The following is a 27,522-nucleotide window of genomic DNA, read 5'->3' on the forward strand; positions in this document are numbered from 1 at the left end:
ACATTAGGTCGATGTAATCAATACTCAAAATATGGGATAGCTATAATGAGATCATATATGATATTATATATAATAATATATATAGTTAAAATATATATAATTAATTTTATACTGAAAGGTACCTTACACCAGCTTTCTTTCATGCTTGGTCCCCATTTGGTCAGGGAAGACAGACACACAAATACACACAAATACACACACACACACACACACACACACACACTTACTTCTCTGGAAAAACAGAATTGTAACTTCCTTTATGACAGCAAATATGCTTGCCAACTCATCTCTTAGATGACTACCAAAAACATAGTTAGACTACTGTGTTCTTACTCAGTACTTAATCCAGCTTGCTGACATTCTCACAGCCCTCTTTTGTTAGCAGACAACTCCACACTTTTAATTTTGGAGGGAACTAAGTGAGAGCCCACCTTACCACCTCCTCCTCCTCCTCCTCCTCCTTCTTCTTTTTTTTTCAAACACTCTCAGTATCTTCTCCTCAGTCTCCCACATTCCTTGATGTGACCTAATAGTTTCTGGGCTTAGCATTATTATTTTTTAATGTCTTAGCCAATAACTTAGTTTGATGTAGGCTTTGATGTTTTTAAAGCCTACTTTTAATAAGGGTACTTAAATGCTTTAAACTTCCCTCTAGCCCACCACCCACCAGAGGTAGTGGGAAGAAAAGGTTAATAGGTCAAGGGAGGATGTGGACTTGTTTAGAAATGTTTCTTTGGAGAGAATCCAATGTGCGCTGTCAGGATAGCAGCAGTTCAGGTCACACAAATCAGCAGCACCAGCTTGATCCACTTCAAACACCATTCATGAATCAGCAGTGGCCGTTAGATCCAAGAAACCACGAGGCTCTGCTACTTGGCCTTAGTGGAAGAGACAAGAAGTGGACAGAAAACTACCAACAGAAGTTCTTTGGTAGCATTTTTTTTCTATGAAGTCATGACAAACAATGACCAGAAAAGAGTGGCAAGGTGAACCAATGCCATACAATAGTGTCCATTGTCTGTTAGATTATATTTATACCCTTTTTAAACATCATGTGTTCTTTCAAGTAACCGCTTTAGCAAAACGTCACATACCCACTTTCCAGGCTGCCTCCAGATAAACACCACATGTCTATTCTCAGCAAAACTTTTCTTTCACATGTCTGCTTCAGCAAAAATATTCTCTCATAAGTTTACAGAAAAACATCACATGACACAATTGAGTCTTCAAAGAAACTAGAAATTCCCACTTCAGTTTGACCACCTTGTAAGTACATTGTAGATGTATTTTTATTTTTGACAAAGGGTCTTACTATGTAGCTCTGGCTATCTTGGGGCTACTATGTAGAGGCTGGCTTTAAACTCAGAGAGATCTGATCTGTCTGATTTTGCTTCCTGAGTGCTGGAAGTAAAGGTGTTTACCACTGCATCTAGCCATATTATAGATTTTTTCAGTTTGAGAAAAGTCTACCATTTTTGTTCATATTTTATATTTGTTTGTATTTTGTCAGATTTGGCAAGTATCAGAAGGTATTCACTTAAAAGAAAAAACTGTCTTTTTTCCCTTAAATCAGCTCCCTATGAACTTCTGTGAACTGTTTGTGTGTCATGAGCCACTGGACCTGTAAGCGCTCAGTGTGAGTTGGTGTTAGAATTATAGAATACTGTAGCTCGATATAAGCAATTATAAAGCAAGTATAAACAAATATAAAGCAAAATATGAAGCACTATTTTAACTTTAGTCTCTACCTGTCCTAGCTACTATGACAACATGGCAATACTAAGCATAATATTGCTTCAGAGGAGCCTGATTCCAGGCTTTATGGCCAACCCTAGTGTTTGAAGGTTTGGCTTGGAGTACTTGAACTCTCTGCTCAGAGACTCACTAAGCTGAGGTTGAGGTGCTGTCTAGGGCAGCAGTTCTCACCCAGGGCTAGGGATACTTTGAGATCATTGATTATTGGCAGGTATTACCTCCTTGAAGTTATGACTAATGTGTCCATGTTCCTGTTGGCTGTTGTCTCAAGAATTATTTACTTCCTAGAGCCTTCCCCCAGTTTCTTGCTATGTGACCCCAAACTGGCAGTTCACAACAGAGAGATTTTCTTGCCTTTCAGGCTAGCTAGGAATGACCTCTTTGACTTCTGTGGAGCTATTCAGTGGTTTACTTAATTAGAGCAGGAACACCCAAGATAGTCCCCTCCTTTTGTCAAATAGTATAACAGAGCTACACTAAACTCATTTCTCCTCACACTCATAGGGGAGGTAATTATATAAGGGTGAGGACACCGGCATCATTCCAGAAGTTTGTCTACCATGAGGCTCAACAAGTATATGGATATTTTCCTTGCATTCATGGGTATGCTTCATGTATGCGTCTACTGGATCTCATGGAGCTGGGGTATGGATGTTTGTGAGCCAAGATGTGGGTACTGGGAAATGAACTTGGGTGCTCTGTTAAACTAATGAGTGCTCTTAATCACTGATCTATCTCTCTAGCCACTATAGGCTTTTTTTTTTAAATAGTGACTTTGGAGGGCTTACTTTGTGCTGTACCCACAGTAGCTGGAATTGCTGTATCTGAACCACTACATAAATCCAGAGAACATTAGAAATGTCAAGATTCTGGCCCAGTGGCTGGGTGACCATGGAAAAGTTCCTCAAACTCCCTGAGCTTTAGACTCTCCCTCCTGGATAATGAAAGGACAATGTCTAAGGCTAGTGGGCTACATTATCTATAATTCTAAGACCAACTCACACTGAGCACTTCAGACCCAGTGGCTCATAACAGACAGTTCACAGAACTTCATAGGGAGGCGATTTAAGCAAAAAAGACAGTTTTGGTTTTAAGAGAATTCATTCAGATGTTTGCCAAATTTGACAAAATATAAATCAGAGTACAAAAACACATGTTTAATACTTTATATAAAATGATACCTTATGCTTAGGTATGTTCAGTTATGATTAAAATAAAAATTTCCAAGATACAAAAATTTGACAAAGTTACTATCTTACAATTAGTTGAATTAACTTAATTGATAACTTAATGCAGTCCTCAACATTACAAATCAATCCCATGATGACATGAACACCTGAGTCTGCTATACACAGTCTGCAGGTTTAGGTCTCTTTTCTCTTTCTGAAGTGAAGCCTTTTTGGCTAGGACAATTATTCTATTCCCACCAACAAAAGTGAGCACTAATTTTAAACAGGTGTTATTAAATTCCACTAAAATAGGCTGCATGCAGATGTGTTCATTAAAACATCCCTTTCTCAGGGCACAGTTATTAAGAATTCACATTCTATTTTAATGAGTGTAAGAACATTTACTCCGCTAAAGTTAGGTTCCAGGGCTGCTCGGCAGCAGGACTGCAGAGCCTGCTTCCAATCAGGGCACTGTCCAGTGCATGAGAAGTACATCCACAGTCACAAAAGGGAAAAATAAACTCAATACACAGACCTCTTCGTTCCTACAGCTTCTCCCGCTCTACAATGTATTCTTCTTAGTTCACAAGATGCCTATAAGTAAACTTCTCATCTGGGTACTTGCATCAATGAGAAAAATATCAGTTTGTAGCCAGCACCTGCTGCTCAAGTTTCAGAAGCTGTTTTTCAAGCTTTGAGGTATTTACTCGATGCATCATCAGAAATTGGCCATTCAAATGGAAGACGGGGATGTCAAATTTATACCTTTCATACCAAGTAGAATTTTCTGGAAGTGTGATGTCCACCTCCTGTAAAATAAACTAAAACATGGATAGGTTTTAGCACTCCACTTTATCGACCATGGACCAATGCAACAACTGCAGTGATATGCTGACCCAGACTTTGTAAGGCTGACAGTTTTCTCCTGTTTGTTGTAGTCCACAGCAAGCCAATGGCCTAAATTTACAAAGTCTGACTGATTCCATTACATCGTACTCTACATTCTGATTTCCATCCTTTTCAGTTAAACCTGCTCCATCCAGCAGCAGGGCTCTGCTCTGTTCCCGATGAAATAAAACATGTCCCAGCTGGGAAGTTGCCTAGAAATCAGGACATAAGTGTCTTGGTGTAAGACTAGCCAAGCTACTATGGCTTGTTAAAGGAAAACATATCATGGAAGTTACAGAAAGATAAAAGCAGTGGGACCCAAGTTTAAAGTAAGCACGCATCCCGTACCCGATAGTTAACTCTGAATCACTGCAAGAAACAGTGAGAAAAAAGTCGAGCATTGCTCAGGTACTGAATTCCATGGGAATTAGTACTGGGCTCTCTGAGGAGCAGAAGCAAACTCTAAATGAAGTCATGAACTCTTTTCCTAAGGAAAGATCCAGGCAGACACTTTCTACAGTAAACTAGACCCACCCCGTTCATACACATGAAAGTTACCCTGTCTTTATAAGGCTGGAGAACTTCTTTAGCTTCGTCACACAGCGGGCATGGGGCCTACAGGAAGAACAAGATGTTAAACCCAAAGGCAGGTGTTTGGTATAACATCCCCCTCCCCCATGCCAAAAGGGGGAAAAAAAACCACATCAGAAGCATGTTACACTTATTTTAAAGGCTAGTTTTCTATTAGATTAATTATACTGCTTTAATTCCAAAGCACATTATAACTACAGAATCTCATAAATAGCTACTATTCCAAGATAGTTGGCTCTCTGCATTTTTCGGTTGTTGTTTTTATTGTTTTATATATGTATGTGTACCTACTGGCATGTGCTTATGTGTGCATATTACATGCTCCTTAGTTTTCATTAGCCTATCTACCTAGCTAAGGGCTCTGCCTTTTCCTAAGTAAGGAGCACCTTGGTGGCTTCATACAATTGACCTAAATGGTTTATGTCTTTTCTGACCTAAGAGTACTGAACTTCATCAGCCCGTTTTTCCTACTCAGTCCAGAAGAATAATTCTATCAGAGAACCGTGAAATAGTGACTGCTCTACCCTTAAAAGGAGAGAGGGATTTTTTTCTTCAATTCAGATGAGTGTCTGTAGCATTTCACAGTGTTTTTTTTCTGTTTTAGTATTACAGGTATCCACAGTGGACTAATGTTCTACCTGAAGCATAGGCCTCGCTGATGTTTGTACTCTGCAGCTGCCTTGTGGGAAAGGTGGGGGAGGACACAGATCGGCAGTCATTAAAGGTCTCTTAGTCACTGTGCCTAGAGTCTAGCCATAGGTTCTCTTCTGTAAGCTGAAAATAGGCTCAGCATTGCTGCTGCTGCTGCTTGGGTAAAAACTGCTTTTTAATATATTACAAAGAGCTAAGCTATCACGTAGAAGACAGGCCTTTCCCTTCGGCTTAACTCAGAGCATGTTTTGAAATAAGGATTTGGATATTTCTAGATCTTTTTGGCCAGATTGAGCTCATAAATTGCTATTAGCATTAACAATAAACAGACTGTGGCTAGTTTGTTACTGCAGGGCAATAAAAAATTTTCTGAGAGTGTCAAAAAGTCAAAGTAAGAGCTTAAAAGAAAAACCAAACAAGACTGTACTAAGTGAAGATGTACCAGATGCCCTTCTTTATAGTTTGCTCTTAGAGTAGAGGCTTCAGAGGAGTGTTTTGATCTTACGAATCAGGCTTGTGGAAGTCTGTACAAATTAATAATGCAAATATGTCAGTGTGTATCCGCCAAGAGGCTCATTAGAAAGGAGGCCGCCGTCAGGATGGCCTTTCTGATGATTCTCCATGGCACTTATTCATCTTGTCTTGAACTGTGTGCTAACACACCCTTCCTTTCTTATAGCAAGAATGCTATAGTTTTGTTCCCTAGGAACTACTCTTGTCATGTGGCTAATTCCATCTTTAAGCAAGAAAGGTGAGCACTTGACACGGCTGCAAACCATCAGGACATCCTATCTCTTTTGCCTATGATTGGCTCAGGAGTGGGCCAATCAAAAAGAGCCAATATGATGATGAATTCAATCCAGAAGATACAAAACTGAAACTAATAATAATCTTATTTTTTTGAATCAAGCATTCCCTGGAACCAGAAACCAAAACTACCCAGAAAAATCTCTTGTTTTAAAGTCAATCTGGAAAGTGCACTCTACTACTTGTCATAGAAAAAGGACAAATTCTTCACTTTTCTACTTATTTTATTGGATGCCTATTACTTACATCTTTTTTTGTTTTTTGTTTTTTTTTTTTTTTTTTTTGAGACAGGGTTTCTCTGTATAGCCCTGGCTGTCCTGGAACTCACTTTGTAGACCAGGCTGGCCTCGAACTCAGAAATCTGCCTGCCTCTGCCTCCCAAGTGCTGGGATTAAAGGCATGTGCCACCACGTCTGACTGTTACTTATATCTTGCTACATACTTTACAGTGTTCTATATACATATTAAGAATGAATGGGAGATTGGGTTTTTGTTTGCTTGCTTGATTATTTTCTGGAAATGTTCTTGGCTATTTCACCTGCTCTTGGAACCAAAAATATGGATGGCAACCACAGTCCAAATAAGTACAGCTAACTTCAGGGGCTACTGTCTCAGATAAAGGAATATTTTTGGTTCTATAATTTCTAACAGTATAACATATATTGATGATGTAAAAAGCAATTTAGATGAAATATTCTCAACAAGAAGTTCATTTTTTTAAAATTAGTTTAACTTTGCACTTGGTGGAGGGCTTCAGATAAGGTCTTGCTATGTAGCCCTGGCTGGCTTGGTACTGGCTATGTGGCCTAGACTTGTATTGAACATGCTACAATCCTCCTGCCTCACTCTGACTACCAAGTGCTGGAGGACACAGGGGTGGACCATCACAACTGTCAGACTTTGTTATAAGCTAATTGTCAGGATGTAAATTATGAAATGGCTAAAATCTGAAAAATTATCAAGAAAGACCTTTTGTTTGAATTTCTGTGTTTAAAAAAGTAACTTCTGATGTCTTCATATTTCTTTTTGATTATAAATTCCACAAAGTGATGCTAATTAACAAAACCAGACATTACTGATGTTTGTACTCCAAATTTCCAGGGTGAAAAACTCTTAAAACATTTTCCACCAAGGCTGGGAAGAGATGTCTGAGTGGTTAAAGCACTGGCAGTGCAAGGTTGGGGCCTGGGGTTCCGATCCTTAGAGCCCTTGTAAATGCTTGGTGGCCACGCTGGCTTGCCAAAGTCTGGTGCTTGTAAGGCAGAATCAACTGAGAGACCCTGCTTCCATAAATAAGGTGGAGAATGACTGAGGGAAGACTCCTGATAACAACCTCAGGCCTCCTGCACGCGCGCGCGCACGCACACACACACACACACACACACACACACACACACACAGATAAACCACCCCTGTAGCTTATAGTAGTGCCAAAGATAAGAAAACAAGCACAATCAGTCTTCGCTCTTCATTCTTATTTGTGACTTTGCCTATGTAATAAAGTTTGCAACCCCCAAACAATACTGGAAGCACTTCCACAGTCAGACACGAACACCCTTATGCACAAAACTATAAACAGTTTGAGTTGCCAGTTGACCTGACATTTCTAAGTGAGGTCCAATGAGGGAATGCTTTGCCCTTTGCTTTAGCGCCCATTCTATAAACATAAACTAGTATTCTCTTAAATACTCCCATGGGTGCTGTTGAATTGCTAGTGGCATTTTCTATTTATTTATTTATTTGCTGTTGTGTTTTTTTGTTGGTGACTTAAAAAAAAAAAAAAACAACAAAATCCCCTAAGCACGGTGCTAAAAGAAAGCTGTGATGTGCCTCATGGAGAGAACTCAACTGTTAGACAGGCTTCCTTTAGGCATGAGTAGTGGTGTTGTTGGCCATGAGCAAAATGCTAATTACTAAACAGTACGTATTGAAGACATCTTTAAACAGAAACTCACATAAACTAAAGTTATGCATTTAGTTGGTTCACAAAACTACTGTGCCCAGGGGCTCATGGGAACCCAATCCAGTACTTTCCTAGGTTTAGTATTTGCTCAATGTTGATGGTGTTTTCTAGGACATAACTACCACAAATAGCAAGAACTGACTTATTTCTAAATAGCACAATTTTAATCATCCTAACTATAATCTATAGTTCTTTTTAAGATGTAGGGGTAAAATGACCACCATGTGTATTAGTGTACCCTTGATAACTGAGAAACAATGAAATGATAATGTCTCAGGAAGAAAAACTGAAGACCAGGTCAGAAGAGGTCTTCCCACTTCTTTTCTTTACAGATTTGACCCCTTCTCAGGGATATACATAACCTTTTCACCTAACAGTGATAACACGTTATTTTTTAAGTTGTAATTTTGCTTTTCCCTTTGGTACCTTTGTGAATAAGGTCAGCACAGGCAGAGCTCTGTTAGAGGCAGAGAGATTTCTCAAGAGTCCAAAGGAGGATTTGGCAATCTGCAGGCTCTTTCCTTGAAACCAGAGCATTTTAATTCTGCCAAAAGAAAAATAAGCCAATAAAGTTAACACACCATTGACTCTGCTCTTTAGAATACAAGTAGGAACTTGCAAGCTCATGATTGAATCTGAAAGTTTCAGAAATATAGCTCGGAATCCAGGAGTGTCAGAGAGGCCCAGATGTTTGGCAAGTGTCCATAATAAATTCACTGTACTCCAGGCAAAACAGAATTTAGAACTAAAACCCAAAACAAACAACAATAAAAAAAAAAAAACCCAAACCCTATTAGTTTTGTACCTAATCACTTGGTTTCTAGAAGCAAATTTCATGAGTTTGTTAATTTGAATATGAAATTACCTGTCAGCTGCAAATGCTATAAGCATCCTGATAACTCCTTATAAGTGGGGATGTCCTGAGACCGCTTTTAGTTCTAGGACGGTGGGCTCACTCTTACTGGCAAGCATGCAGCACCACCCAGGCCTTCCATGGTAAACCCGAAAGAACAAGCCACCTCCAAGGAGATCTCTGTCTCGCACTGAAAGAGATGGAGAAGCACAGAGCTGTAGGTAGAGAAACTAACAGAGAATCAGTCTGAGTTAACTTGCGAGGAAAAAAGTCTGTTCCACCCTTTGAGAAGGGGTCTAAAAGGGGAGTGTCATGAATTTCAAACGCTTCATACACAAACACACTGGTGTTTTTATTGGAGAGACTCCAGAAGGAACAGTTTAATAGCAGCATGTCAGACAATGGGCTTTGAAGCTCCCTTAGACTGCTCCTTTGCTTGACTGAGACACCCTATTATTCCTAGTTATCCCACCTAGCTTTGTAGCTAAATCTATAAGTGTTACAATTTAACTTCTCAAACACACATGTATAGTTAGTTACCTTTCCCACTTATCACTATTTCCAAGATGAACTTCCTGGGATCCTATTTCTTACTTTCCCTTTTCCTCTCCAACTCTATTTCCCAGCTTCTTTAGGTTGACCAGCTGCATCTGTGGCTACTCTCCGTCTATCCTTACAACCCACAGCCCTTCCCCACCAGCAGCACTGCATCTGCTCTTTCTCCATAGGAAGCTTACATACTTAATCCTTATTTTGCCCTAGAACTCAAATCCCTTCCTTGAAGAGTCTACCTTACCAATGCTGGCCAGCATGTAACTCCCCATCCTCATATTCACAATATTTTTGTGAATCAACCTAATGCATACTTTTATTATAAGTGTTTCCACTTGAGACCGTCCCTTACTACTTACAATTTCTGTCCCTTTCTACTACAGCAGAGCTCTATAAGAACAGGCACTGCTCACACCAGTATTCCTCAGCACACACAGTCAATGTGCACACAACAGGTACTTATATATTTGCTTGAGGGCTGAAGCACTAGAGTGAGCCTTTCCCTCCTAACCTCTCCTCTGGTCAATTACTCAGTGTAGACAGCAGTCATTCTTTAGTCTCCCTCTAAACTAAAGGTTGCTGCTCCTCAGGGTGCCTATTGACTCTGGACTGAAGAGCTGCAGTTGACACTGCCACCACTTCAAATCTCCTGTGCCCTACTTCCCAGAGCAGAGGATGACTGTATTACGTGCTACTCTCCCCTGGCTACTAGGCCTCTCAGTGTAAATTAGCTTTAAACTTATTTCAGACCAAACGATAGGACTTTAGAAAAAACTACCAACCTATATCAAACTACAATAAAGACCATAGGACAAAAAGCTCAGCCACTGATCCATGAAAGCAACGATCTTCCCTTTCCTCGTAAGCCTCTACCCTTCCACTTCTACCCAGATTTCCCTGCTAACTAACTGAACTGCAGGAATCTGCTACTTAGAATTACTTTGGAAAGTGAATGGAAGCAATGCCACAATATTCTGTGAGATTCTCAACAAAGTGTTAAGTCTTAGCATCCACATTTTCTGTGAATTCCACAGCATCAACAACTCCAAAAGATGAATGTAGTTGAAAATACAGCTTTGACTGCACAGGACATAAATGAAGGGGGAAACTGGATTTTATAGGTAGCTATTTATCTATTTGCCCCACATTTCTATGCATAGGCAATTGACGTTTAGTGGGTAGACAGGCATTTCTGGATCACTGGATTTGGAAGGACTCTATGATACCAGTGGCACTCTCTTGTAAAATAAGATGGTATTAAAGAAATTGTACTACATATGGAGGAGATGTAAATGAAAAAAAAAAAAACCCTAGCTTTATAAATGGTAGAGGTAGAGTCCTTGGAAATGGGAAGGATGGGGCCTTCCTTGGCAGTGTACCCAGACTCTAACCAGGATTGTGAACTGCAGCTACTTGCTTTGGTGGAGGGAAGAAGATTTATTGATGTTTGGCTGGAAAGGAAAGGAAAGGAAAACTTATTACTAGCTGACTTGAGACTGAGGTGTTAAGGCTTTAAAAAAAACCCCTCACATCCACAATGGAAAAGGGCTTCAGTATTTCCAACATGACAAAACACAGCATGTGGTCTTGACTGCAGCCAAGACAAATAAAGCCTGCCACAGTAAACAGAGCTGCCATGCATTCCAGATTGGGTGGAATATTTGTTCAATAACCAGAGAGCTAGGCAGGGTCTTCAGTGATGCTACAGCCACTCAGTTTACAACTACTGCTGCGCTCTCCTCCCCACTGCTGCTCCTCATGCACTTTTAATTACTTAAACCTGGCACGTTTATTTCCTGAGCAAGGCATCAATGCTATGCAGTTTTACAACTTGCATATTTTAATGGTCTATGGTATATGCATTTTTACTATATTGTTCAATTAACTTATTTCTTTCATAGCAGTGTATTATAAATTTATATTAGAGTCTGATATGAAGAAAAAGCTCCTTACTCTTTACCTAGACAGATATTAAAGCTAAAACTTCTTAACTTGAGGTTCACTTATGGCTGTAAAAATTAAATGAAAAGATGATATACTCCAATGGGAACACTTTAATGCTCTTCTGAGATCATTTGACTAACCCTGTAACCCCAACACCATTGCTGTCAAAGTCACACTCACCACATCGTGCCTTCTTGAAGTAAAATCTTTATGTGGACTACTCTATCACTGTGACATTTTCATTAGTTCGATTATTTTTGAACCATATCTTAGTACTATAAAAAAAATCCTGAAAAGTGGTCTCTGCCTATTAGTTCCTAATTGTGAGTTGACAACATTTCCTCCCAGTTCTCTGTACTGGAACCGAACCTAGGGACTCATAAATGCTGGGCAAAAGCTTTAAGAGTTTCACTAAATAGTCCAGGCTGCCCTTGAACCTACTCTGTAGTCCAGGTTGGCCTTGAACCTGCACTCCTCCTGCTCTGGCCTTCTGAGCAGCTGAGATTAAAAACTTGTATGACTAGGCCTTACCGACAGCATTGTTTTAAAATTATGTCACTTTAGTCATGAAATGAGTGTTCCTATTATACAGACAGAGTTTTGTCCTTTGTATTTTGTTATATGTCTCTGTGACAGGAACACAAAGAACTGCGCTCATAATATCAAAGAAGCACAATTGGGTCACCTTTGTCATAGACTGGAAGAAAGTAGAAAAAGCATAAAACTGGATTTAGAATGTGCTTAAAGAAAATTCTGAAGCCTAACAATAAAGATGGTGACTCCTGCTGTTTCAAGTCCAGTGCTACTCAGAGGATCAGATCCCCTAAAAGAGAAAGGGAGACTGGCCTTCCAACACAACTCAGGCAGACTTCATTGGTCTTTATGGCAGAATCAAATACAACATGGGGGGAGGACTGATTGGACCAATTCAGCCTTCCTTGAAGCATGATAGAGAAGATAAGTTAACTTTATAGCGTTTCCCTGAGAAGCACTGAAGGGCACACCATGAAAGCAACTGATTATAGTACAGGAAGATGCTATGGTTGTTTGAGCCTTTATTAAGGATTATTCATTTCAGCATGACGAGCTGCCCAGGCTATGGCTGTACATCACTTATGTAGGACTCCTGGATCTTTCAAACACTGTATGCATCTGATTAGGAGGGAAACAACATTGTTCTCGCTTGAGTAGAGAAACTGACCTTCACTGACCAGAATTTTACTCATACAAAGAGGCCTTTGGCACACCAAAGCTCTAAGCTCACATAATCATTCATCAGCAAGCTGCAGTGTTAGTTCATGTGCAAAATCAAGAAGTCTATCTAAGCCCAGGTACCACCTTGGCTATTAACAGATAACGCTGGAGCTTCTGCACAAGACTATAATGTAAATTTAATGCTGAGCTGACGTTAACCAAATACTATTATCATAGCTCTTGCTGAACCTATGTTCTGTAAAGAGAGCTAGCTTCAAGGCTTCTGTTTAGTCATTTGTGCCATGTGAGATGTTAAATGCTCCACTTCATATGCATTACCATCTTGGTATAGCATTTCTATTTTTACCCAAATGAAAAGAAACACACACCCTTCTTTTAGGAACAAACCCCCTATTTTGTGGGTTATGTAATCAGGTGAGGTTGCTGAAGTGATGACTTGGGTCACTGGGTTCTACATAGCCTATTAGGGACAAATGATGCCCCAGCACTCATCTTTGAGTCTGCAACCAGCTGTATTTGAATCTTAATCGCTTCTGAATAAATCGGGATGTAACCTAAGATCTTGGATACAGGAACAGGAGAGCTCTGAGAGGGCACTTGTGCAGCTGGAAGTGATGAGGAAAGGCACCACTGTATGAACAGGGACAAAACCTAATCTTCCCAGTAAACAGATACTCTGAGGTGTCAATTCCAAGGGGTGCAGGTTACTAATGTGGGTGGAATCTCGGGTAGTGCTCCTGTGCTTCAGCCTCACAGTTATGGTAGCTGGCCTGGGAAACTAAGACAGGATGTGACAGCAAGGATCCTGATATTGAGTTGTGGGCTACTGTATACAGCACACTGCTCAGCTTCACTCTGACTATGAAGTTTCCCATGAGTTTGGGGAATTCATCTTTGACATGGTTGTGCCATATGAACAAGACACATTTACTCACGGCTTCCTTAGCTCCCCTCAGATCATGGAATAGAGACTGGACATCTCTGTTTCAAGTCCTTTGGTGCCATATTATTCAACTGCATTTACACATAATCAATCTGGAAGAACATTTTGAAAATGTCCTTTGGCTGTTTGAAGTTCAGGACTTGTCTATACAGTAAGATCACAATTTTATTAAAGTAATAATTTACATACCTACCATTTAATACATGAACACCCCTTCTAATTCTCAGTAAAATTAAGCAATTACATTTCCTTCATCTATTCTAATGATTAGTTTGTTTCTCTCAAAATAAAACTTACATCAACTTCATACACTACATACTAGCAACAAGAATTCTAGATGGAGTTTATGGATTTAGAAGGATGACTTTTTTGGATATTTTATTTACTTACATTTCAAATGTTATCCCCTCTCCCAGTTTCCCCTCCGAAAGTCCCATATCCTATTCCCCTCCCCCTGTTTCTATGAGGGTGCGTCCCCGCCCCCCACCCACTCCCACCTCCCTGCATTGGCATTCCCCTACATGAGCATTGAGCCTTCATAGGACCAAGGCAGAAGGGTGATTCTTAGTTGAGATAAAAGTTATATCATGCTTTATATTAGTAGCAAACTCATGACCATTTACTCATTAATTCCACAGTGATGAGGAAATAAATAGGTGAAAGTAAATAAGAGATGATCCTCACTGATGAAGAGCTAAAAATATGGTCAGAATATTAACATGCACAGACAGGTAAACAAGGAAGACAGGAGGTGTAACAACGGGGCATACAGAGAGCTTCAAGAGAAAGGGAAAGATGAGTACTATGGGCTAAGGTTGTGGATAGTGTTACCAAAAGATTTGAAATCACTTAGAGTTTATGGACATATAAACAAAATAATAAGTACTCCAAATTTTGGGTTGGACACTTGCACTGACTAGTTTTGTGTCAACTTGACACAGGCTGGAGTTATCACAGAGGAAGGAGCTTCAGTTGGGGAAATGCCTCCACGAGATCCAGCTGTAAGGCATTTTCTCAATTAGTGATCAAGGTGGGAGGTCCCCTTGTGGGTGGTGCCATCTCTGGACTGGTAGTCTTGGTTCTATAAGAGAGCAGGCTGAGCAAGCCAGTAAAGAACATCCCTCCATGGCCTCTGCATCAGCTCCTGCTTTCTGACCTGCTAGAGTTCCAGTCCTGACTTCCTTTAGTGATGAACAGCAATGTAGAAATGTAAACTGAATAAACCCTTTCCTCCCCAACTTGCTTCTTGGTCATGATGTTGTGCAGGAATAGAAACCCTGACTAGACAACACTTGATACAAATTTTGAGGGAAACATGAATTGAGCAAAGAGATAAGGAATAATGGAAATAAGCTGATAAGTCCCAGGATGGGACTCCCGAAAACTTTCAATAATTGTCAAGCCATGTGTGATTTGTCATGTATGTCTTCAAAACCACTGATGGGTTTGAACAATGTTTATTTCTGAAATTTTGGAAGATTAACTTGTTAGTAGTTAGAGAATCATTGAGACTCAAGTGGGTAGTGACATATAAATGTTTGGTACTCAGGTGAAGAGCCAGAGCTAATGATAAAAATTAGTTCTTCTTGGTATAACGATTGTATCTGCAGCTATGAAACTAGATGAGATGATCTCGGTAGGACAGAAGAGGAGGGCTCAACGTAGATCTTTGCGGCAATCCAACTTGTAGTGATTGGAGAGAGAGAAGCTAGGACAAGCCATATAACCAATGAGGAGGTAAGAGGAAAGCCAGAGAGTATGTCTCCATAGAGGCCAGTGGGAAGGGCTTCCAGAATGGAGGAGCAGTCCATCGCCCAGCAGTGATGAGGGCTTGTCTAGAATGGGACAGTGAAACTCGACACACGAACCAGAAGATACGTACCTGATATTGCTCCAAAGGCATTAATCCTATAACCAATGTGCTACCATGCCACAACCACACTGGTTTCTGCCTAATTTACCAAGCTAAAAGATATCTTGGGTATGGACAGAGATAGCTGGTGGAAGGAAAAGAGTGGAGACAAAGATTGACTATCTTAAAGTGAATACTTAAAGAGGACAATACATTTAAAAAGCTGTATAAGTAAAAACAATATAGAACCAATGCTTAATTATTGGCTATGAAATAACTCTAAGAGGTTTTTATAACTAATGACAGTGATTTTTTTTCCTGAAACTTTGTTTTTATTGGGCCCAGCAGAAGACTTAATATTCTTAGCAACAGAAGTGTCAGAAGTGAGATACTGAAGGACTGAAAAACACTTCAGCTATAGCTCAACATTTCAGGCGGTGAACACTACGAACACTGGACAGCACTGTGTCTACATAAGACTGGATAGCACACACTCTGCCATCAGGTCACAGATTACGTCACTCAGAAACTTTCAGAAAATCACAAACCTGGACACCCAATCTGAGCTTTTCAAAAATAATTTTTCCACTGATAGATTTTAAACAAAAGACAATCCTCTTCCAGTGGCCCTTTCTCTGTGCTTGCCTTATTATTATGGGTAGAAAAAGCAGTCATTACTATAATAGTAATGATTTCCTCAAGCAGTGTATATCAGAACAGAAGCCCCTTAGCTAAGGAAAGTGTTAAGTTGACATTATTCATCATCTTACCAAATAGTTCTGAGTAAATTTGCTGGAGAGATCAAAATACTTTTAAATAAACACAATTCACACTCGAACTTATCAACTGGAGGAATTAAGCATAAGTAGCATAATTGTTCACTTACAGCTATGAGTTCATCTTCATGTAGAGTTTACATTGGAATTCTGTGTTTGAAATCCCTGGATTTATTTATTTGTGAAGATTTCACAAACATAGATCCCAAAAAGAGACACAGCTGCCACTAACATGTTCTAAGGTACAAAGAAACTCATCTCTTTGAGCCTTAGTTTTGCCAACTGTGAAATGGAAATTCTACTATTTGTCCTGATCTCTCATTTTCCAGAGACTCAAGAGAAGCATGTTCACAGGTTTTAGGTCTCAAATGTCCTTGTGACCCAAGAAAGAGCAATCCCACACTGAAGAAATGGCATAGGAATGGCCCATGCCTGCACAAGGCCTTGAACAATTTTCTATCTTTGGAAGCTGAAAATATGCAGCTCTTTGGAGAAGCTCAGAATTCCTTTTGGGATCCATGCACAAGTGTAACCATTGCCTACTGTCAATTGTTCTCTCTTTACTCATAGCTGGGAAGCAGTGGTTTCGGAACCACTACACTGGGAAGTGGGGAGCTGATAGCAGAGTGGTCAAGCACTCATCTGGGAACTGTTTAATCATAGGAGTTGGACATTCTATTAGACATACTTAAAATGTTATTTTAAATGACATATCCTACTCATCTCGGCATTCTTCCCCTTGTGCAGAAGCACTGTCGCCTTGGCCTTGGTGTGGGGTAGGCTGACAGGAAAAGAATCTTCAGGGCAGGTAAGTGTTTTAGTATCTTTAGAATGTAGCAGTCACTCCTTCCAGAGCATTACGTCAGAGGAGTCTACTCCAGAGTGGAATTGGTACGTGTGACAATGTCAAGAAAAGGTTTCCAGAAAACATCCAGCTAAGAAAAAGAAAACAGTGCTAACCAAGAAAAGTCATGTACTCCACAGTATGAGCCTCCGCAGTATGATTCCTCTAGGGAATCCTAGACCAATTATCACAATGGGGTCTGTGCGTGCTGCCTTCTTCCTTCTATCCTCCATCCCAAAGATACTGACTCAGCAACTGGCCTAGAGCCAGAGCAGCATAGTCCAATTCTGAGTGCAACAATGTGCAGCTCAGTTATGACGTAATGGCTGCAAACCCATTCCTGAAAGCAAGAAAACTTAAATAGTGTGCTTAGCTTATATTAGACATAGGGCTTTAACAGAGTTTAAAAACTAATTTGAAAGTTCCATCCTCCCATAACGATAACCTTAAGACTGAGGGCAAAACCATCTAGTTCAGGGAACGGGCACAGAGTGCATAAGGAATTATGCAGACTCCTTTTGACATTTATCCCTCTTACCCAACATGACCTTGTTCCTCTGATTTTTAATACTGACTCAGAAAGAAGACAATTTCATTAAAACGTTTTAGTCACATTATACTAAGATAGTAATACCAGTCTAATTGCTAAAAACAAATTTGCAATTCAAAATGTCTTCTATTTGTCACTAATATTCTATTCATTTCTAATTTATATGACCACATAAGACCTGCAAGGTATTTTGCTGCAAATCCAATAATTCATTAGTCTTTCACTATCACTAAGTCATAGGCCTGTACAACACAGAGTCTAACTTGAATGCTAAGTATTACCCACAATAGGCCCTGGAAGACCCTACAGTCTCCTGAGTCTTATTTTGTTCTTTCACATCTATCAGTAGAATATTTTGATACTTTGGAACTGAAAAGTGACTTTAGATAAGGAAACCATGTTTAATTCTTTTGTACAATATATTTTCATTTATTCCTATTTTTTCCTTGAACAAGGGCATATGCTTATATGTTTTATTTAAGGCTATTTTAAGGTTCATAAGAGAAAAGGAGTAAGTTTCAGACAGAAAAGTCTCTTAGTATGAATAAGGTTCCCAATCTCTAAGTCTAAGAAGATTCGCATTAGTTTCTATTTGAACATGAAGGCCTCTTTTTCCATGCGTATATTTCAGATGGCCTTAGCTGAATTTCTATAAAGTAATGTACTAGTAATGTACTTTCTCTTAGCTTAGCAAAAACATACATATTAAGAAGAAAAAAAAATCAAATAACTCAATGTCATGTCCTTTCCTCCTGACTGAACTAAAATCCATTTTCCTATTATTTTATTATTAATATGAGAAAGTACTGGAGCAATAAGAGGATGTTTATGTTTATAGCTGTAACATTCTGGTTTTGGATGCAATCAGGTTCACAGACTGCAGTATGTAGCCCTCCACGGTCCTGTTTTATATACATTTCTATCTATATAATAGGTAATATATATATTAAACCTCTGAACTTTGAACTCCACGAGGATGTTGTTAGTAAAGAAAGGAAATAAAAAACAAAAACAAAAAACCAGACAAAAAATTAATTGTGGATTTTCTTCACTGATGTTTGAGCAATTTAGTTTAGAATAAGTAACACGATAGGTTCATGAGACAGGATCTGAGACAGGATCAAGCCAAGATGCTGGTGGCCTGGGTAAGTTAGTAATTTGGCATACCTTCATAGATAATTCTTCAAATATTGGCTGGACAGATATTTGGGTGAAGAGCTGGGCACTGTAAGTCTGGAAGGAGTGCAGATATAGAGAGCTTTTGCCCTCTCAGTCTGCGTATCTAGCTCAACAAATGCTCTACAGTTTTCCGGGTGGATCTGCTCAGGTGTCAGTTTGGCGACAGTTTGCGGATTTTCAACCATACCCTTCCCTGGTCCAAGCTGTTAATGAACACATTACTTCTAACAGCACTTGGTCACTCCCTGGAAGGTGAATCTTGTTTATTTTCTCTCCCTGCTGCTTCCTCAGAGATGTTTTCATGTTCTCTACAGGTGTAGACTTCCCCCGAGGGACACTGCCTTTCCATGTCCATAGCATGAACTGAGTGTATGCAGTGAGTCAGGTACTAGAAACATAAAAGTGATTATTACACTGCCCCTCCCCTTAAAATGACCTTGGGGCAGAGGGAAGATTCACAACACAGCAGCACAGAAAGGAAGACTAATAAAGTAAAATTGCCATTACTAGATGCTACTGACGTCATGTGTTGGATACACTGAGCGGGTTCAAGTGTTGGAAGTTCAACCCCCAATATGGCAATGGTGAGGTAATAGAACCTTTAAGAAGTAGAGCCTAGAAGATATCTGATCATGGAGATCTATGGGAAGTAAAAGGGAAGGGGTGTTAATATTGCTTCTTTCTGAACATGTAAGTTCCCTTTCTAGTTTCCTAGTGTGATGGGCCATAGCCAGGGGACCCTTGCCGAGACTTTAGCATCCACGGATTTACATCTTGCAGCCTCTAGAACCATGAGCTGAAGTGGGATACTTTCTAAATACAGCAGACATTTTCATTTTTTCTTACATCTCTGGGAAGTTAGCTCTTGAAAAAGAACTAGAATAAAAAGAATACAGCCTTTGTACTTCCTGATCCCGGCACAGGAATGGGGTTAGACAGGTGCAAGCATGTATCAATGTGAATTAGCCACAGCTTTTGATTTTACATACCCCCCTCCCCACCCGCCCCAATAACTTTTCCCCTAGAACTTGCTACCTATACAAAGGGAAGAGTTATAGGAGCTCACACAGTCCTGCTACTTGTAGAGCCACACATACCTGATCCAAAGGGTATCCCCCCTCAAAACAACCGCAAACAGGAATAAAATCTCATCCAGGAACTATTCCAGCTGGCTTTTGGTTTCTTCTGATGTATATCCCTTGAATAAAGCCGTGCAAAAAAAATTAGATTTACAATAAGGAACATAAAACCCCTCACTACTTCATACCATATCACCTCAATGTCTTACTGTGTTTGAAAATCCCAAGTACAAGCACTAGAAACTAAATAGATTGGCCTGCTAGAATATATACAAGATATGAACTACAAAAGCTTTAATTAAAACAAACTTATTTGGAGGGATCTCTCCACAGTGCCTCTGGGTAGTGTTCCTGTGAGTACAATACAAGCAACCAACTGGAACAAAACAGAAACACAGCTCAATAAATCCTCTGAGTTAGAAAAATATTCATTTCTATTACTCACCTGTCAATAGTCTGTCTAAATAAAACTACATAGCTGCACAGTCCTCTAGCAAGAGAGACAAAAATTATTGATCCTTTTCTGGCAGGTAGCTTCCAGTGGACCAGAGCAAACAGAGGATATTTTGGGGGCCTGTTTAAAGTAGCCCAGAGATTTTAATTTTTCACAACTGGGCCTTTCTGGTCCCAGGCAATTCCTCAGTACAGCAGGACCCAGGATTAGGTTTCAACATCTCATATCAAACCATGATTAGTTCTGCCTTATCCCAGAGAAACAATAACTCAGCGGTTTCCGGGAAAGACTTGTTTTCATGCCTGGGTTGCTGCTGGTGGTTTGTTGAGACAAGGTCTTACTTACTATGCTTTGAGGGCTGGTCCAGACTTGAGGTCTGTCAGCCTAAACCACAGTGTTGGGACTGGAGGCAAGAACCCCAACCACGCTGTTCCTCTTGCATTTTATCCTCTGTTCTTTACCTATCATACACTTCATGCATATACTTCTAAGTATTGGCAGAGAGCATCATGTGCACTTTTATAAGCTGTTCCACAAAATAGTACTAAATGAGATGGCTGTGGTCTTTAAGAGTCGTCTCAACTTGTTCAGTGTCCAACCAAGACAGTTGGAGGGAGTGACTAGTTAGCCAATGTTACTGAAGCCCGTATTAGGTTGAGAAATGTACTAGTAGTTTTGGGATATAATATAGTCTCAGCACCATTGCTACGTGTAAGGAACTGAGAATCTTTGGGCCAACAGTGTTTTGTTTTTTAAAGAGCACTAAAATAGTTTTCCAAAAACACGATTAGTAAGAATAAGGATAAAGATAGGCAAAAACCCACGTAAAGAAAGCCTTAGAAACACCTGGATACCTATTCACATAAGTGGCAACTAATCAGAAAATCAGACGATTTTCTACCTTTGTGTCTTATTAAAAAGTGCATTAGTTGGTGTTTGTCAGGGGTGAGTGGCATGGCCAAGTACTAGTTGGGAACTGTGAAGTCTGATTTATTCTTTTATTGTCCACAGGCCCAAAGGGCTGCTTCTACCCAATAAAGCAAAGATGGGGTCCAGACAGCCGGGTCCAGAGGGGCTTAGCACTCGCAATGTTCCCTCCTGCTCTTTTCAACCTTTTCACCCCAATTAAAGGTCAACGTGGCTGCTCAAAACCACTTATTTAAAAAGGCAGTCAACTCAGCAGGCTGTCAAGTGTGATATTGCCACTTCATAGGATTCAATTAAACCCGGGACCAGGGCATCTGTGAATCACCGGGAGAAGCATGAGTTAAGACATTTTCTGCTTTCTTCGAGAAGCCGAATTTCTCCCTTCCGTCATTTATTCAGTTCCCAGAGCGCGCGTTTACAATCTCCCCCCAGTGGCTCGGGGATTTATAGCTCCCGGCTTAATTAAATCCCCGCTAACTGCCATGGAAGTCTGCAGCGCGCCGCACTGCGGAGGGCCCGCGGCCTTTTCCTGCGGGCGCGAGCTGGCGCCTGGGTACCTGCAGTGCTCACCGTAGCCCCGGCGCCATTACCCACCTCCGCCTCGCTCGGGCCGCCAGGCTGCGGCTTCCGCCCGCCGCACTTCCGCCGCGCGCCGCACTTCCGGCCCGCGGGCGCCGCCCTGCCGCCTGGGTTCCTTCCCTCCTCCCGGGTCCTTTTCTGTTCCCTGGGCTGCTGGATCCTACTGGCATAGTAGAATGGAGAGAAAGCCCAGCTAAACTGTATTGAAAAGAGAGAAAAGAGGAAGGGAGGAAAGGAAGGACTAGAGAAGAGGCTCTGTGTGTTTAGGAAACAGCCTGGGGGTTGGGAGGCAGCGTTTTGAGACTGGCCATTTTAACCACTCCCTGTATGCGTTCATTCATTTATTAAGGTAGTATTTACTGACTTCCTCTTCCTTTAGGCTGGGGCTGAACTGGGTTATAAGGAACAGGATGAGCAAAACTGGGAGCTGTACCTCCTCTCATTTACAACCTTATAATCTTGTAGGCAAGACAGATGTGGGGGAAAATTATCCTTTTAATAGTTTATGCATTTATTAAGGTTAAGCGTTTTGATGGGAAGGAATATGACTTGTGAGGAGATAGGCGTATCGGCTAGTTAGAGAAGTAGCTTTTGTGCCGGCATTTGACACACCTAGGACAGGGGCAGAGTGACTAGTATGGCTAAAACTTTAAGGGAATGGGGGAAGAGGGATGAAAAGAGGCAGAAGAGTATAAGCCCAAGTAGCTAGGGCAGGATTGTGTGTGCAAGGGGCCGCTGGAATGTTTTCTGATTGACTGTGTCTCTCTTTAGAAAGGGGAGCTGGAATAATTGTTTTTCTTTTCTAAGAAGATCTCCCTGCTTTCGGAAGATAATGGCTTAGTATAGGTGGACCAATCAGGAACGACAGGGGGTGACTAAGCAGTATAGGCTACAGGTGTGGTGGTATTTTAAGTAATAAGAAAATGATGGGTAATCAGTATAATAATACTCTAATATTTATTGATAGCTTACCCAAAGCTTGGTGCTCATTAACATATTTAATCCATATTTAAAGATGATGAAATAGAGGCTTAATAACTTGCTTGCCTGTATCCTCACCGGTAGAAAATAGCATATTGGAATTCCATTTCTGCACCCAGTACCTGTGGGCTCATCATTGAAATAAAAGCACTTTGTAGTCAGTGCTTAAAAAGAAAAAAGATAAAACAGGCTAGTAATGGGTTACACTAAACAAACCATATTGATTATATTATATTAGTAGAGGACACAATTTGAAAGTGGAATTCTCAAGTTCATACTTTATCACTTCAGCATTTGCCAACAGCCAAAGCAGGATTTGGGACCTTTAAAAAGACCTATGATTATTTTTGTTGTTGTTGTTGTTGATATGCTCTGATAAGTCCTAATCTTTCTGAGCAGAAAATGTCACTCTATAACAGTTACAACTAGAGTGTTTCTTAGGAACTAATTTGTCTAGAAAGCTATATGTATCTTGGGAGGGCATGCCTAGTGTACATTTTGTGGCATGATAGAAAAACTTCCTAGAAATGGAACTCCAGGTCAGCTTCCAATTTTCATGTTTAGTTGCTGGAAAATGAAGCTTTGTACAGTCAGTGGGTTGTCTGAATTTGTGAACTGAAGAGGAATGTTTCAGGAACGTCTCTCTTAAAGGTCATGATGATAGCTTTGCAGTGCTGGTTACAGGTAAATTTCCTCAAGGAGTCAAAGTTCATTTCCAGAGCTTGTGTTTAATTAGTAAGACCCTTTGGGGGTGATTATACAGCTTTTAAGTAGTAGCCCAGGACTTGGAATGTATATAAACAGTTTCTTTTGAGAATGGAAGTTCCCTGAAATGGCTGTGAAACGCCGAGGATTCAGCTGTCAGAGCCCAGTCATCTTGGGAATGTCTCTGTTAAGGCCTTTATCCCAGTTGAATAGTTTGGCTTCTAGGTCCACATTTCCCACCTCTCTGTGCCAAGCATAGGACCTTTGTTTGAGGAAATTTCTGGAGTTTGAACAGGAAAAATGATTATCTCAAAAAAATTTGGCCACAGCAAAATTATAAACATTTATTCAAGGGTCACAAAGTAGAACATTGTGTGAGTGTCAATGGCTTGACTTGGCATTCACTGAAAACAGGTCTTTGTTGAGACAGTCTGAACACATGAGAGCTACCACCATGCCACGGACACTCAGACACTCTAGCGGATTTGTTGGTTACTTCAGCTAATTAATCTCAAAACCAAAATTACAAATTTATTTTTATGGAAAGAATATTAAACAGGAGATACTTTCCAGCTTTTAGTATGTTTCAAAGGGTGTGATGGTAAGACTGAAGGTCTTTAGCTAGCACTGGGTGTGTCTGTTTTGTTTACTCAGAGTATTCTTTTTGCAGGCCTTTGACTGATGTATTGTCCTCTGTGGTCTCCAGTTCTAGCGTTTGTCCTGAGAACTGAAGTGGCTGTCTGTGTTCTCACGACTTTGGAACCTGAGTTTTATGCTTAGACCTCAAGACAGTTAGCTCAGTGCTTATGTCTGAGGTATCAGCATAACTCCAGGAAAAGCCTGCTTGAAAGGGCTGGTCTGCAACTCCTTAGATAACTTTAGATGATGCCTTATCGGTGCCTCCAGAAATGACTTAGAGTCAGCCCTTCCATTTATGGTCTCAGAGGGGCTAGACGTGTGGGTGTGAGAGGCAGTAGATTCATCCTTTCCCCTTGGCTTTGTCTCTGAGAAAAGCAGAAGTAAAGAAATGGCTGTTGGTACAAAAGTGTTTCCTTCAGAATGCTTTAAGAAAGCAATATCTTGGCAGGGAGTCATCATCGTGCCTGCCCTAATTTACAGTAACCTGGGTTTGTGCTGCCACTCAAAGCACATGGACCCTGGACTTTGACTAGGAGGGACTATCAGTCATTGCCACTGTTGGGTGATACAATGGTAGAAATATTCAGTCCTTGGGAGGAGTTCCCTGGTGTTTTTCTGGGTTTTATGATGAGTATATTTGTTTATCTCATCCGTCACTCTTTCTAGGTTACTTCCAATGGCAGGAAATGATCTGAAAGGGTCAGATATTAGGTTATGTTTCAGGTCATGGAGAAAAACAGTGGCAGCCTCCCAAAGAAAAGCTGTGCTTCTGAGTCTGGGATGTGTTGGGTCATTGGGTCATTGCTGACTACCTCCAAGCCAATCATTGCAGGAGGAAACAGAATTATAAGCCTGTTCCACCAGGAAAGAATGGACCTCAGAAACCTGATTTCTATATCTCCTTTGACATTTTAAAAAACTCTGCTCTTGTGCCAGACATTTAGAGGAGAGTGAAACAAATTTCAAAGAGGAAAAGTGCTTATTTGTTTTAAGGCTTGCTCAAGTAATCCACTTATGCCATTTACATTAGTTAAACAACCTTTCCGTGTAAACACCATTAATTATGTAGTATAAGAGTCAAATAAAAATGCTAAAAAAAAAAAAGAAATTGTAGAATAAATTAGTGTAGCTTGAGTGGCCATACATTATAGAGAAATTGCAGAGTTTTACAGGGCTGGGTGTGTGATTTTTCTATTGTTTGAGCTATAGGATGGAACCAACAGAAATGACATTTCACAGATGGATACCAAAGCTGTTAAAGTTTAAACTCACACTGGCAGTGAAATTACTGTTTCCACAGGGGCCTTGACTCCAGCTTCTCTCTTTATCCATCTTTAAAAGACTGTGAGGTGAGGTTTGAGTGTCCCACGGATCTCCCCAGAAGATCTGTTAGAACCAGGCCATTGTTGTCAACTCCAGAATCAGTACCCTCCAACCTCCTTTTGAGTATAAGAGGAGATGGCTTGTGTCTGTGCTCAAGGAAAGGAACCAATGTGCTGCCTGCTAGTCATAAAGGAACGGGTCAGGCATTGAAGCTGCTGAAAGAATGGGGTCTAGTCGACATTGTGGTGATACCAGGGTAGCAGTGTAGACTCATAGCACTCTTTATTGACTGCTTACAATTCATCGTGACAGGATGTACACTTTTGTCATCCCATTTGTACAGACAAGGGGCAGGGGCTTAGAGAGAATCACAAATGACATGGAGATTGGAAAGCGTCTCCCACCTGCATTTTTCTCTTACCTCATTCATGTTTTTAAGTATGAATGTAAAGAGCTATGGCTTATTTCAAAGCAAATATTTTAGAATATTCGAGCACATTTTTATCATTTCCTCAGGGAGAGTTATATTTTACCTTGGGAGGCAGGAAATGGTTTTGAGATGGGAAATGTTTTTCATTTTTATGGATTAAGCCCGTCTGTTAAAATCACAAAAACAGGATCATGGAAGAGCATAGGGTTCTCACAGCATGAAGAGGAAGATGCAGTGCTTCCCCTGGCTCGCTGATGCGTACCCACACCATCAGGAAGGCCTGTTCAGACAGACAGGGCAACTAGCCAACAGGAAGAGCTACTCTTCAAACACATTCTACCATGTTATTCTCAAGTATGCCTAACAACTTACTGCTTAGAAGAATTTTGAAGTACAATTTTTTTTCAAATAGTGAAAATTTGACCCTCCTTCAGAGAGAGATAATAAAAAAAAATTAGCCATACCATCTGCTATGTATGTTCAATGTAAAATTAAAGAGAAATTGTCTTTATTTATTCAGAATAATGCTGCCAGCATTAAGCACTGAAACCACAGTACTAAAACATGCATGTCTCCTATAGTGGAACTCACAGGGCAACAAGGGACATCAATGGTAACCAAATGGCCATGTTAGGAAGTATTTCCTACTGGACTTGGTGGAACACTGCATTGGTGATCTCAGCATTTACAAGGCTGAGGCAGAAGAATGAAGAGGCAGAGGCCAGTCTGAGCCACAAAGCAAGACCCTATCTCAAAATAAAACATCCGGGCAGTGGTGGCACACGCCTTTAATCCCAGCACTTGGGAGGCAGAGGCAGGTGGATTTCTGAGTTCGAGGCCAGCCTGGTCTACAGGATAACCAGAGCTATACAGAGAAACCTTGTCTCGAAAAAACCAAAAAAACTAAAACAAAACAAAATAATATTTATTGTAAATATCTCCTTCTCCAACGAGGGTAATATTTGTAACTAACATACTAGGAAAAGAAAGTGGACATGATATATACTGTATTTATTCATATTTTTACTTAAAACACATACACATCTACTTGCCAAATTTGATCCAGCTAAGACTCCTTGTTTGAGCACTGGTGTGGTAAACCTAAGAGTCACTTTACCTTTCTTGTAAAAAGCCCACTCTGAGTTATATATTATGTACAATTTTCAGTTTCAGCTACTTTAAAATGAAAGATATGAAGACACTGTGAAGTAAAATTTTAATTGTATTCATTTAGATTTTATTATCCACACAATCTTTTACACTTCTCTTGCTTAAAGCTAATTTAAGAACGATCCCCACCCACTTCCTGGACTCTGCGTGTCTTTCTAAAGCATTTAACTTAGCTTTCACAGAAACAACAACTCTCCTTTTATGCTTATATTCGAACAGTTTGTGTGATACTTAATTAAACTATATAATTATAGTAATCAAGTACAACTGTCATAAACAGGTCTGAGAACAAAAACAAGCCACACTGAGTAAGTACGGAGCTCAGCTGGGGAAGTGGAGTGGTGAGGATCCCAGGCAGGCAGAACCCACAAATGAGCATCTATCTCACTCTGGACAGTCAGTCAATACATCTTACAAAGGGATTTGAAAACATCAGATATGTCCCAGAGGAGCTCAATTAAAAGAGCTTCTATTAGAATTAAAAACTAATAAATATTTCAAGGAAAAGCAATGGGTGCCATAAAGGTCAGGAGATGCCTCTTGCTTTGGGAAGTCAGGAGAGGCCTTAGAGAACCTCACACGTGAGCTGAGAGGGAAGCCCCTTAGATTTATCTCAGAGAGGGGCGGGGGCTGGAGTCCAGAGGGAAAGCGCAATGCCACAGTGGCAGCTGTGTGAGGCCTGGGGGAGTAGGTGTTGAAAACG

At 40.4% G+C, this 27,522-nt stretch overlaps 1 protein-coding gene and 1 pseudogene across 2 annotated transcripts; both read right to left on the reverse strand.

Annotated features, from left to right (window-relative positions):
- Positions 1-1,254: 1,254 nt before the first annotated feature.
- Positions 1,255-21,621, reverse strand: C18H5orf63 (chromosome 18 C5orf63 homolog). Of its 2 annotated transcripts, none has more exons than XM_021150610.2 (6): positions 21,587-21,621; positions 19,630-19,730; positions 8,690-8,867; positions 8,251-8,368; positions 4,371-4,427; positions 1,255-3,745 (listed from the first exon to the last, which is right to left on the reverse strand). In XM_021150610.2, the coding sequence occupies exons 3-6, from the start codon at positions 8,713-8,715 to the stop codon at positions 3,566-3,568; spliced, it is 381 nt and encodes a 126-aa protein (XP_021006269.1). In that variant the 5' UTR covers positions 8,716-8,867; positions 19,630-19,730; positions 21,587-21,621; the 3' UTR covers positions 1,255-3,565. The 2 variants fall into 2 exon arrangements, with proteins under 2 accessions (XP_021006269.1, XP_021006268.1); XM_021150609.2 differs by having other exon boundaries at positions 21,563-21,601.
- The window catches only part of LOC110284540, a 131,889-nt pseudogene continuing 125,821 nt past the window's right edge, over positions 21,455-27,522 (reverse strand).

Source organism: Mus caroli, chromosome 18 (genome assembly GCF_900094665.2).
Source record: "Mus caroli chromosome 18, CAROLI_EIJ_v1.1, whole genome shotgun sequence".
NCBI classification, from domain to species: Eukaryota; Metazoa; Chordata; class Mammalia; order Rodentia; family Muridae; genus Mus; species Mus caroli.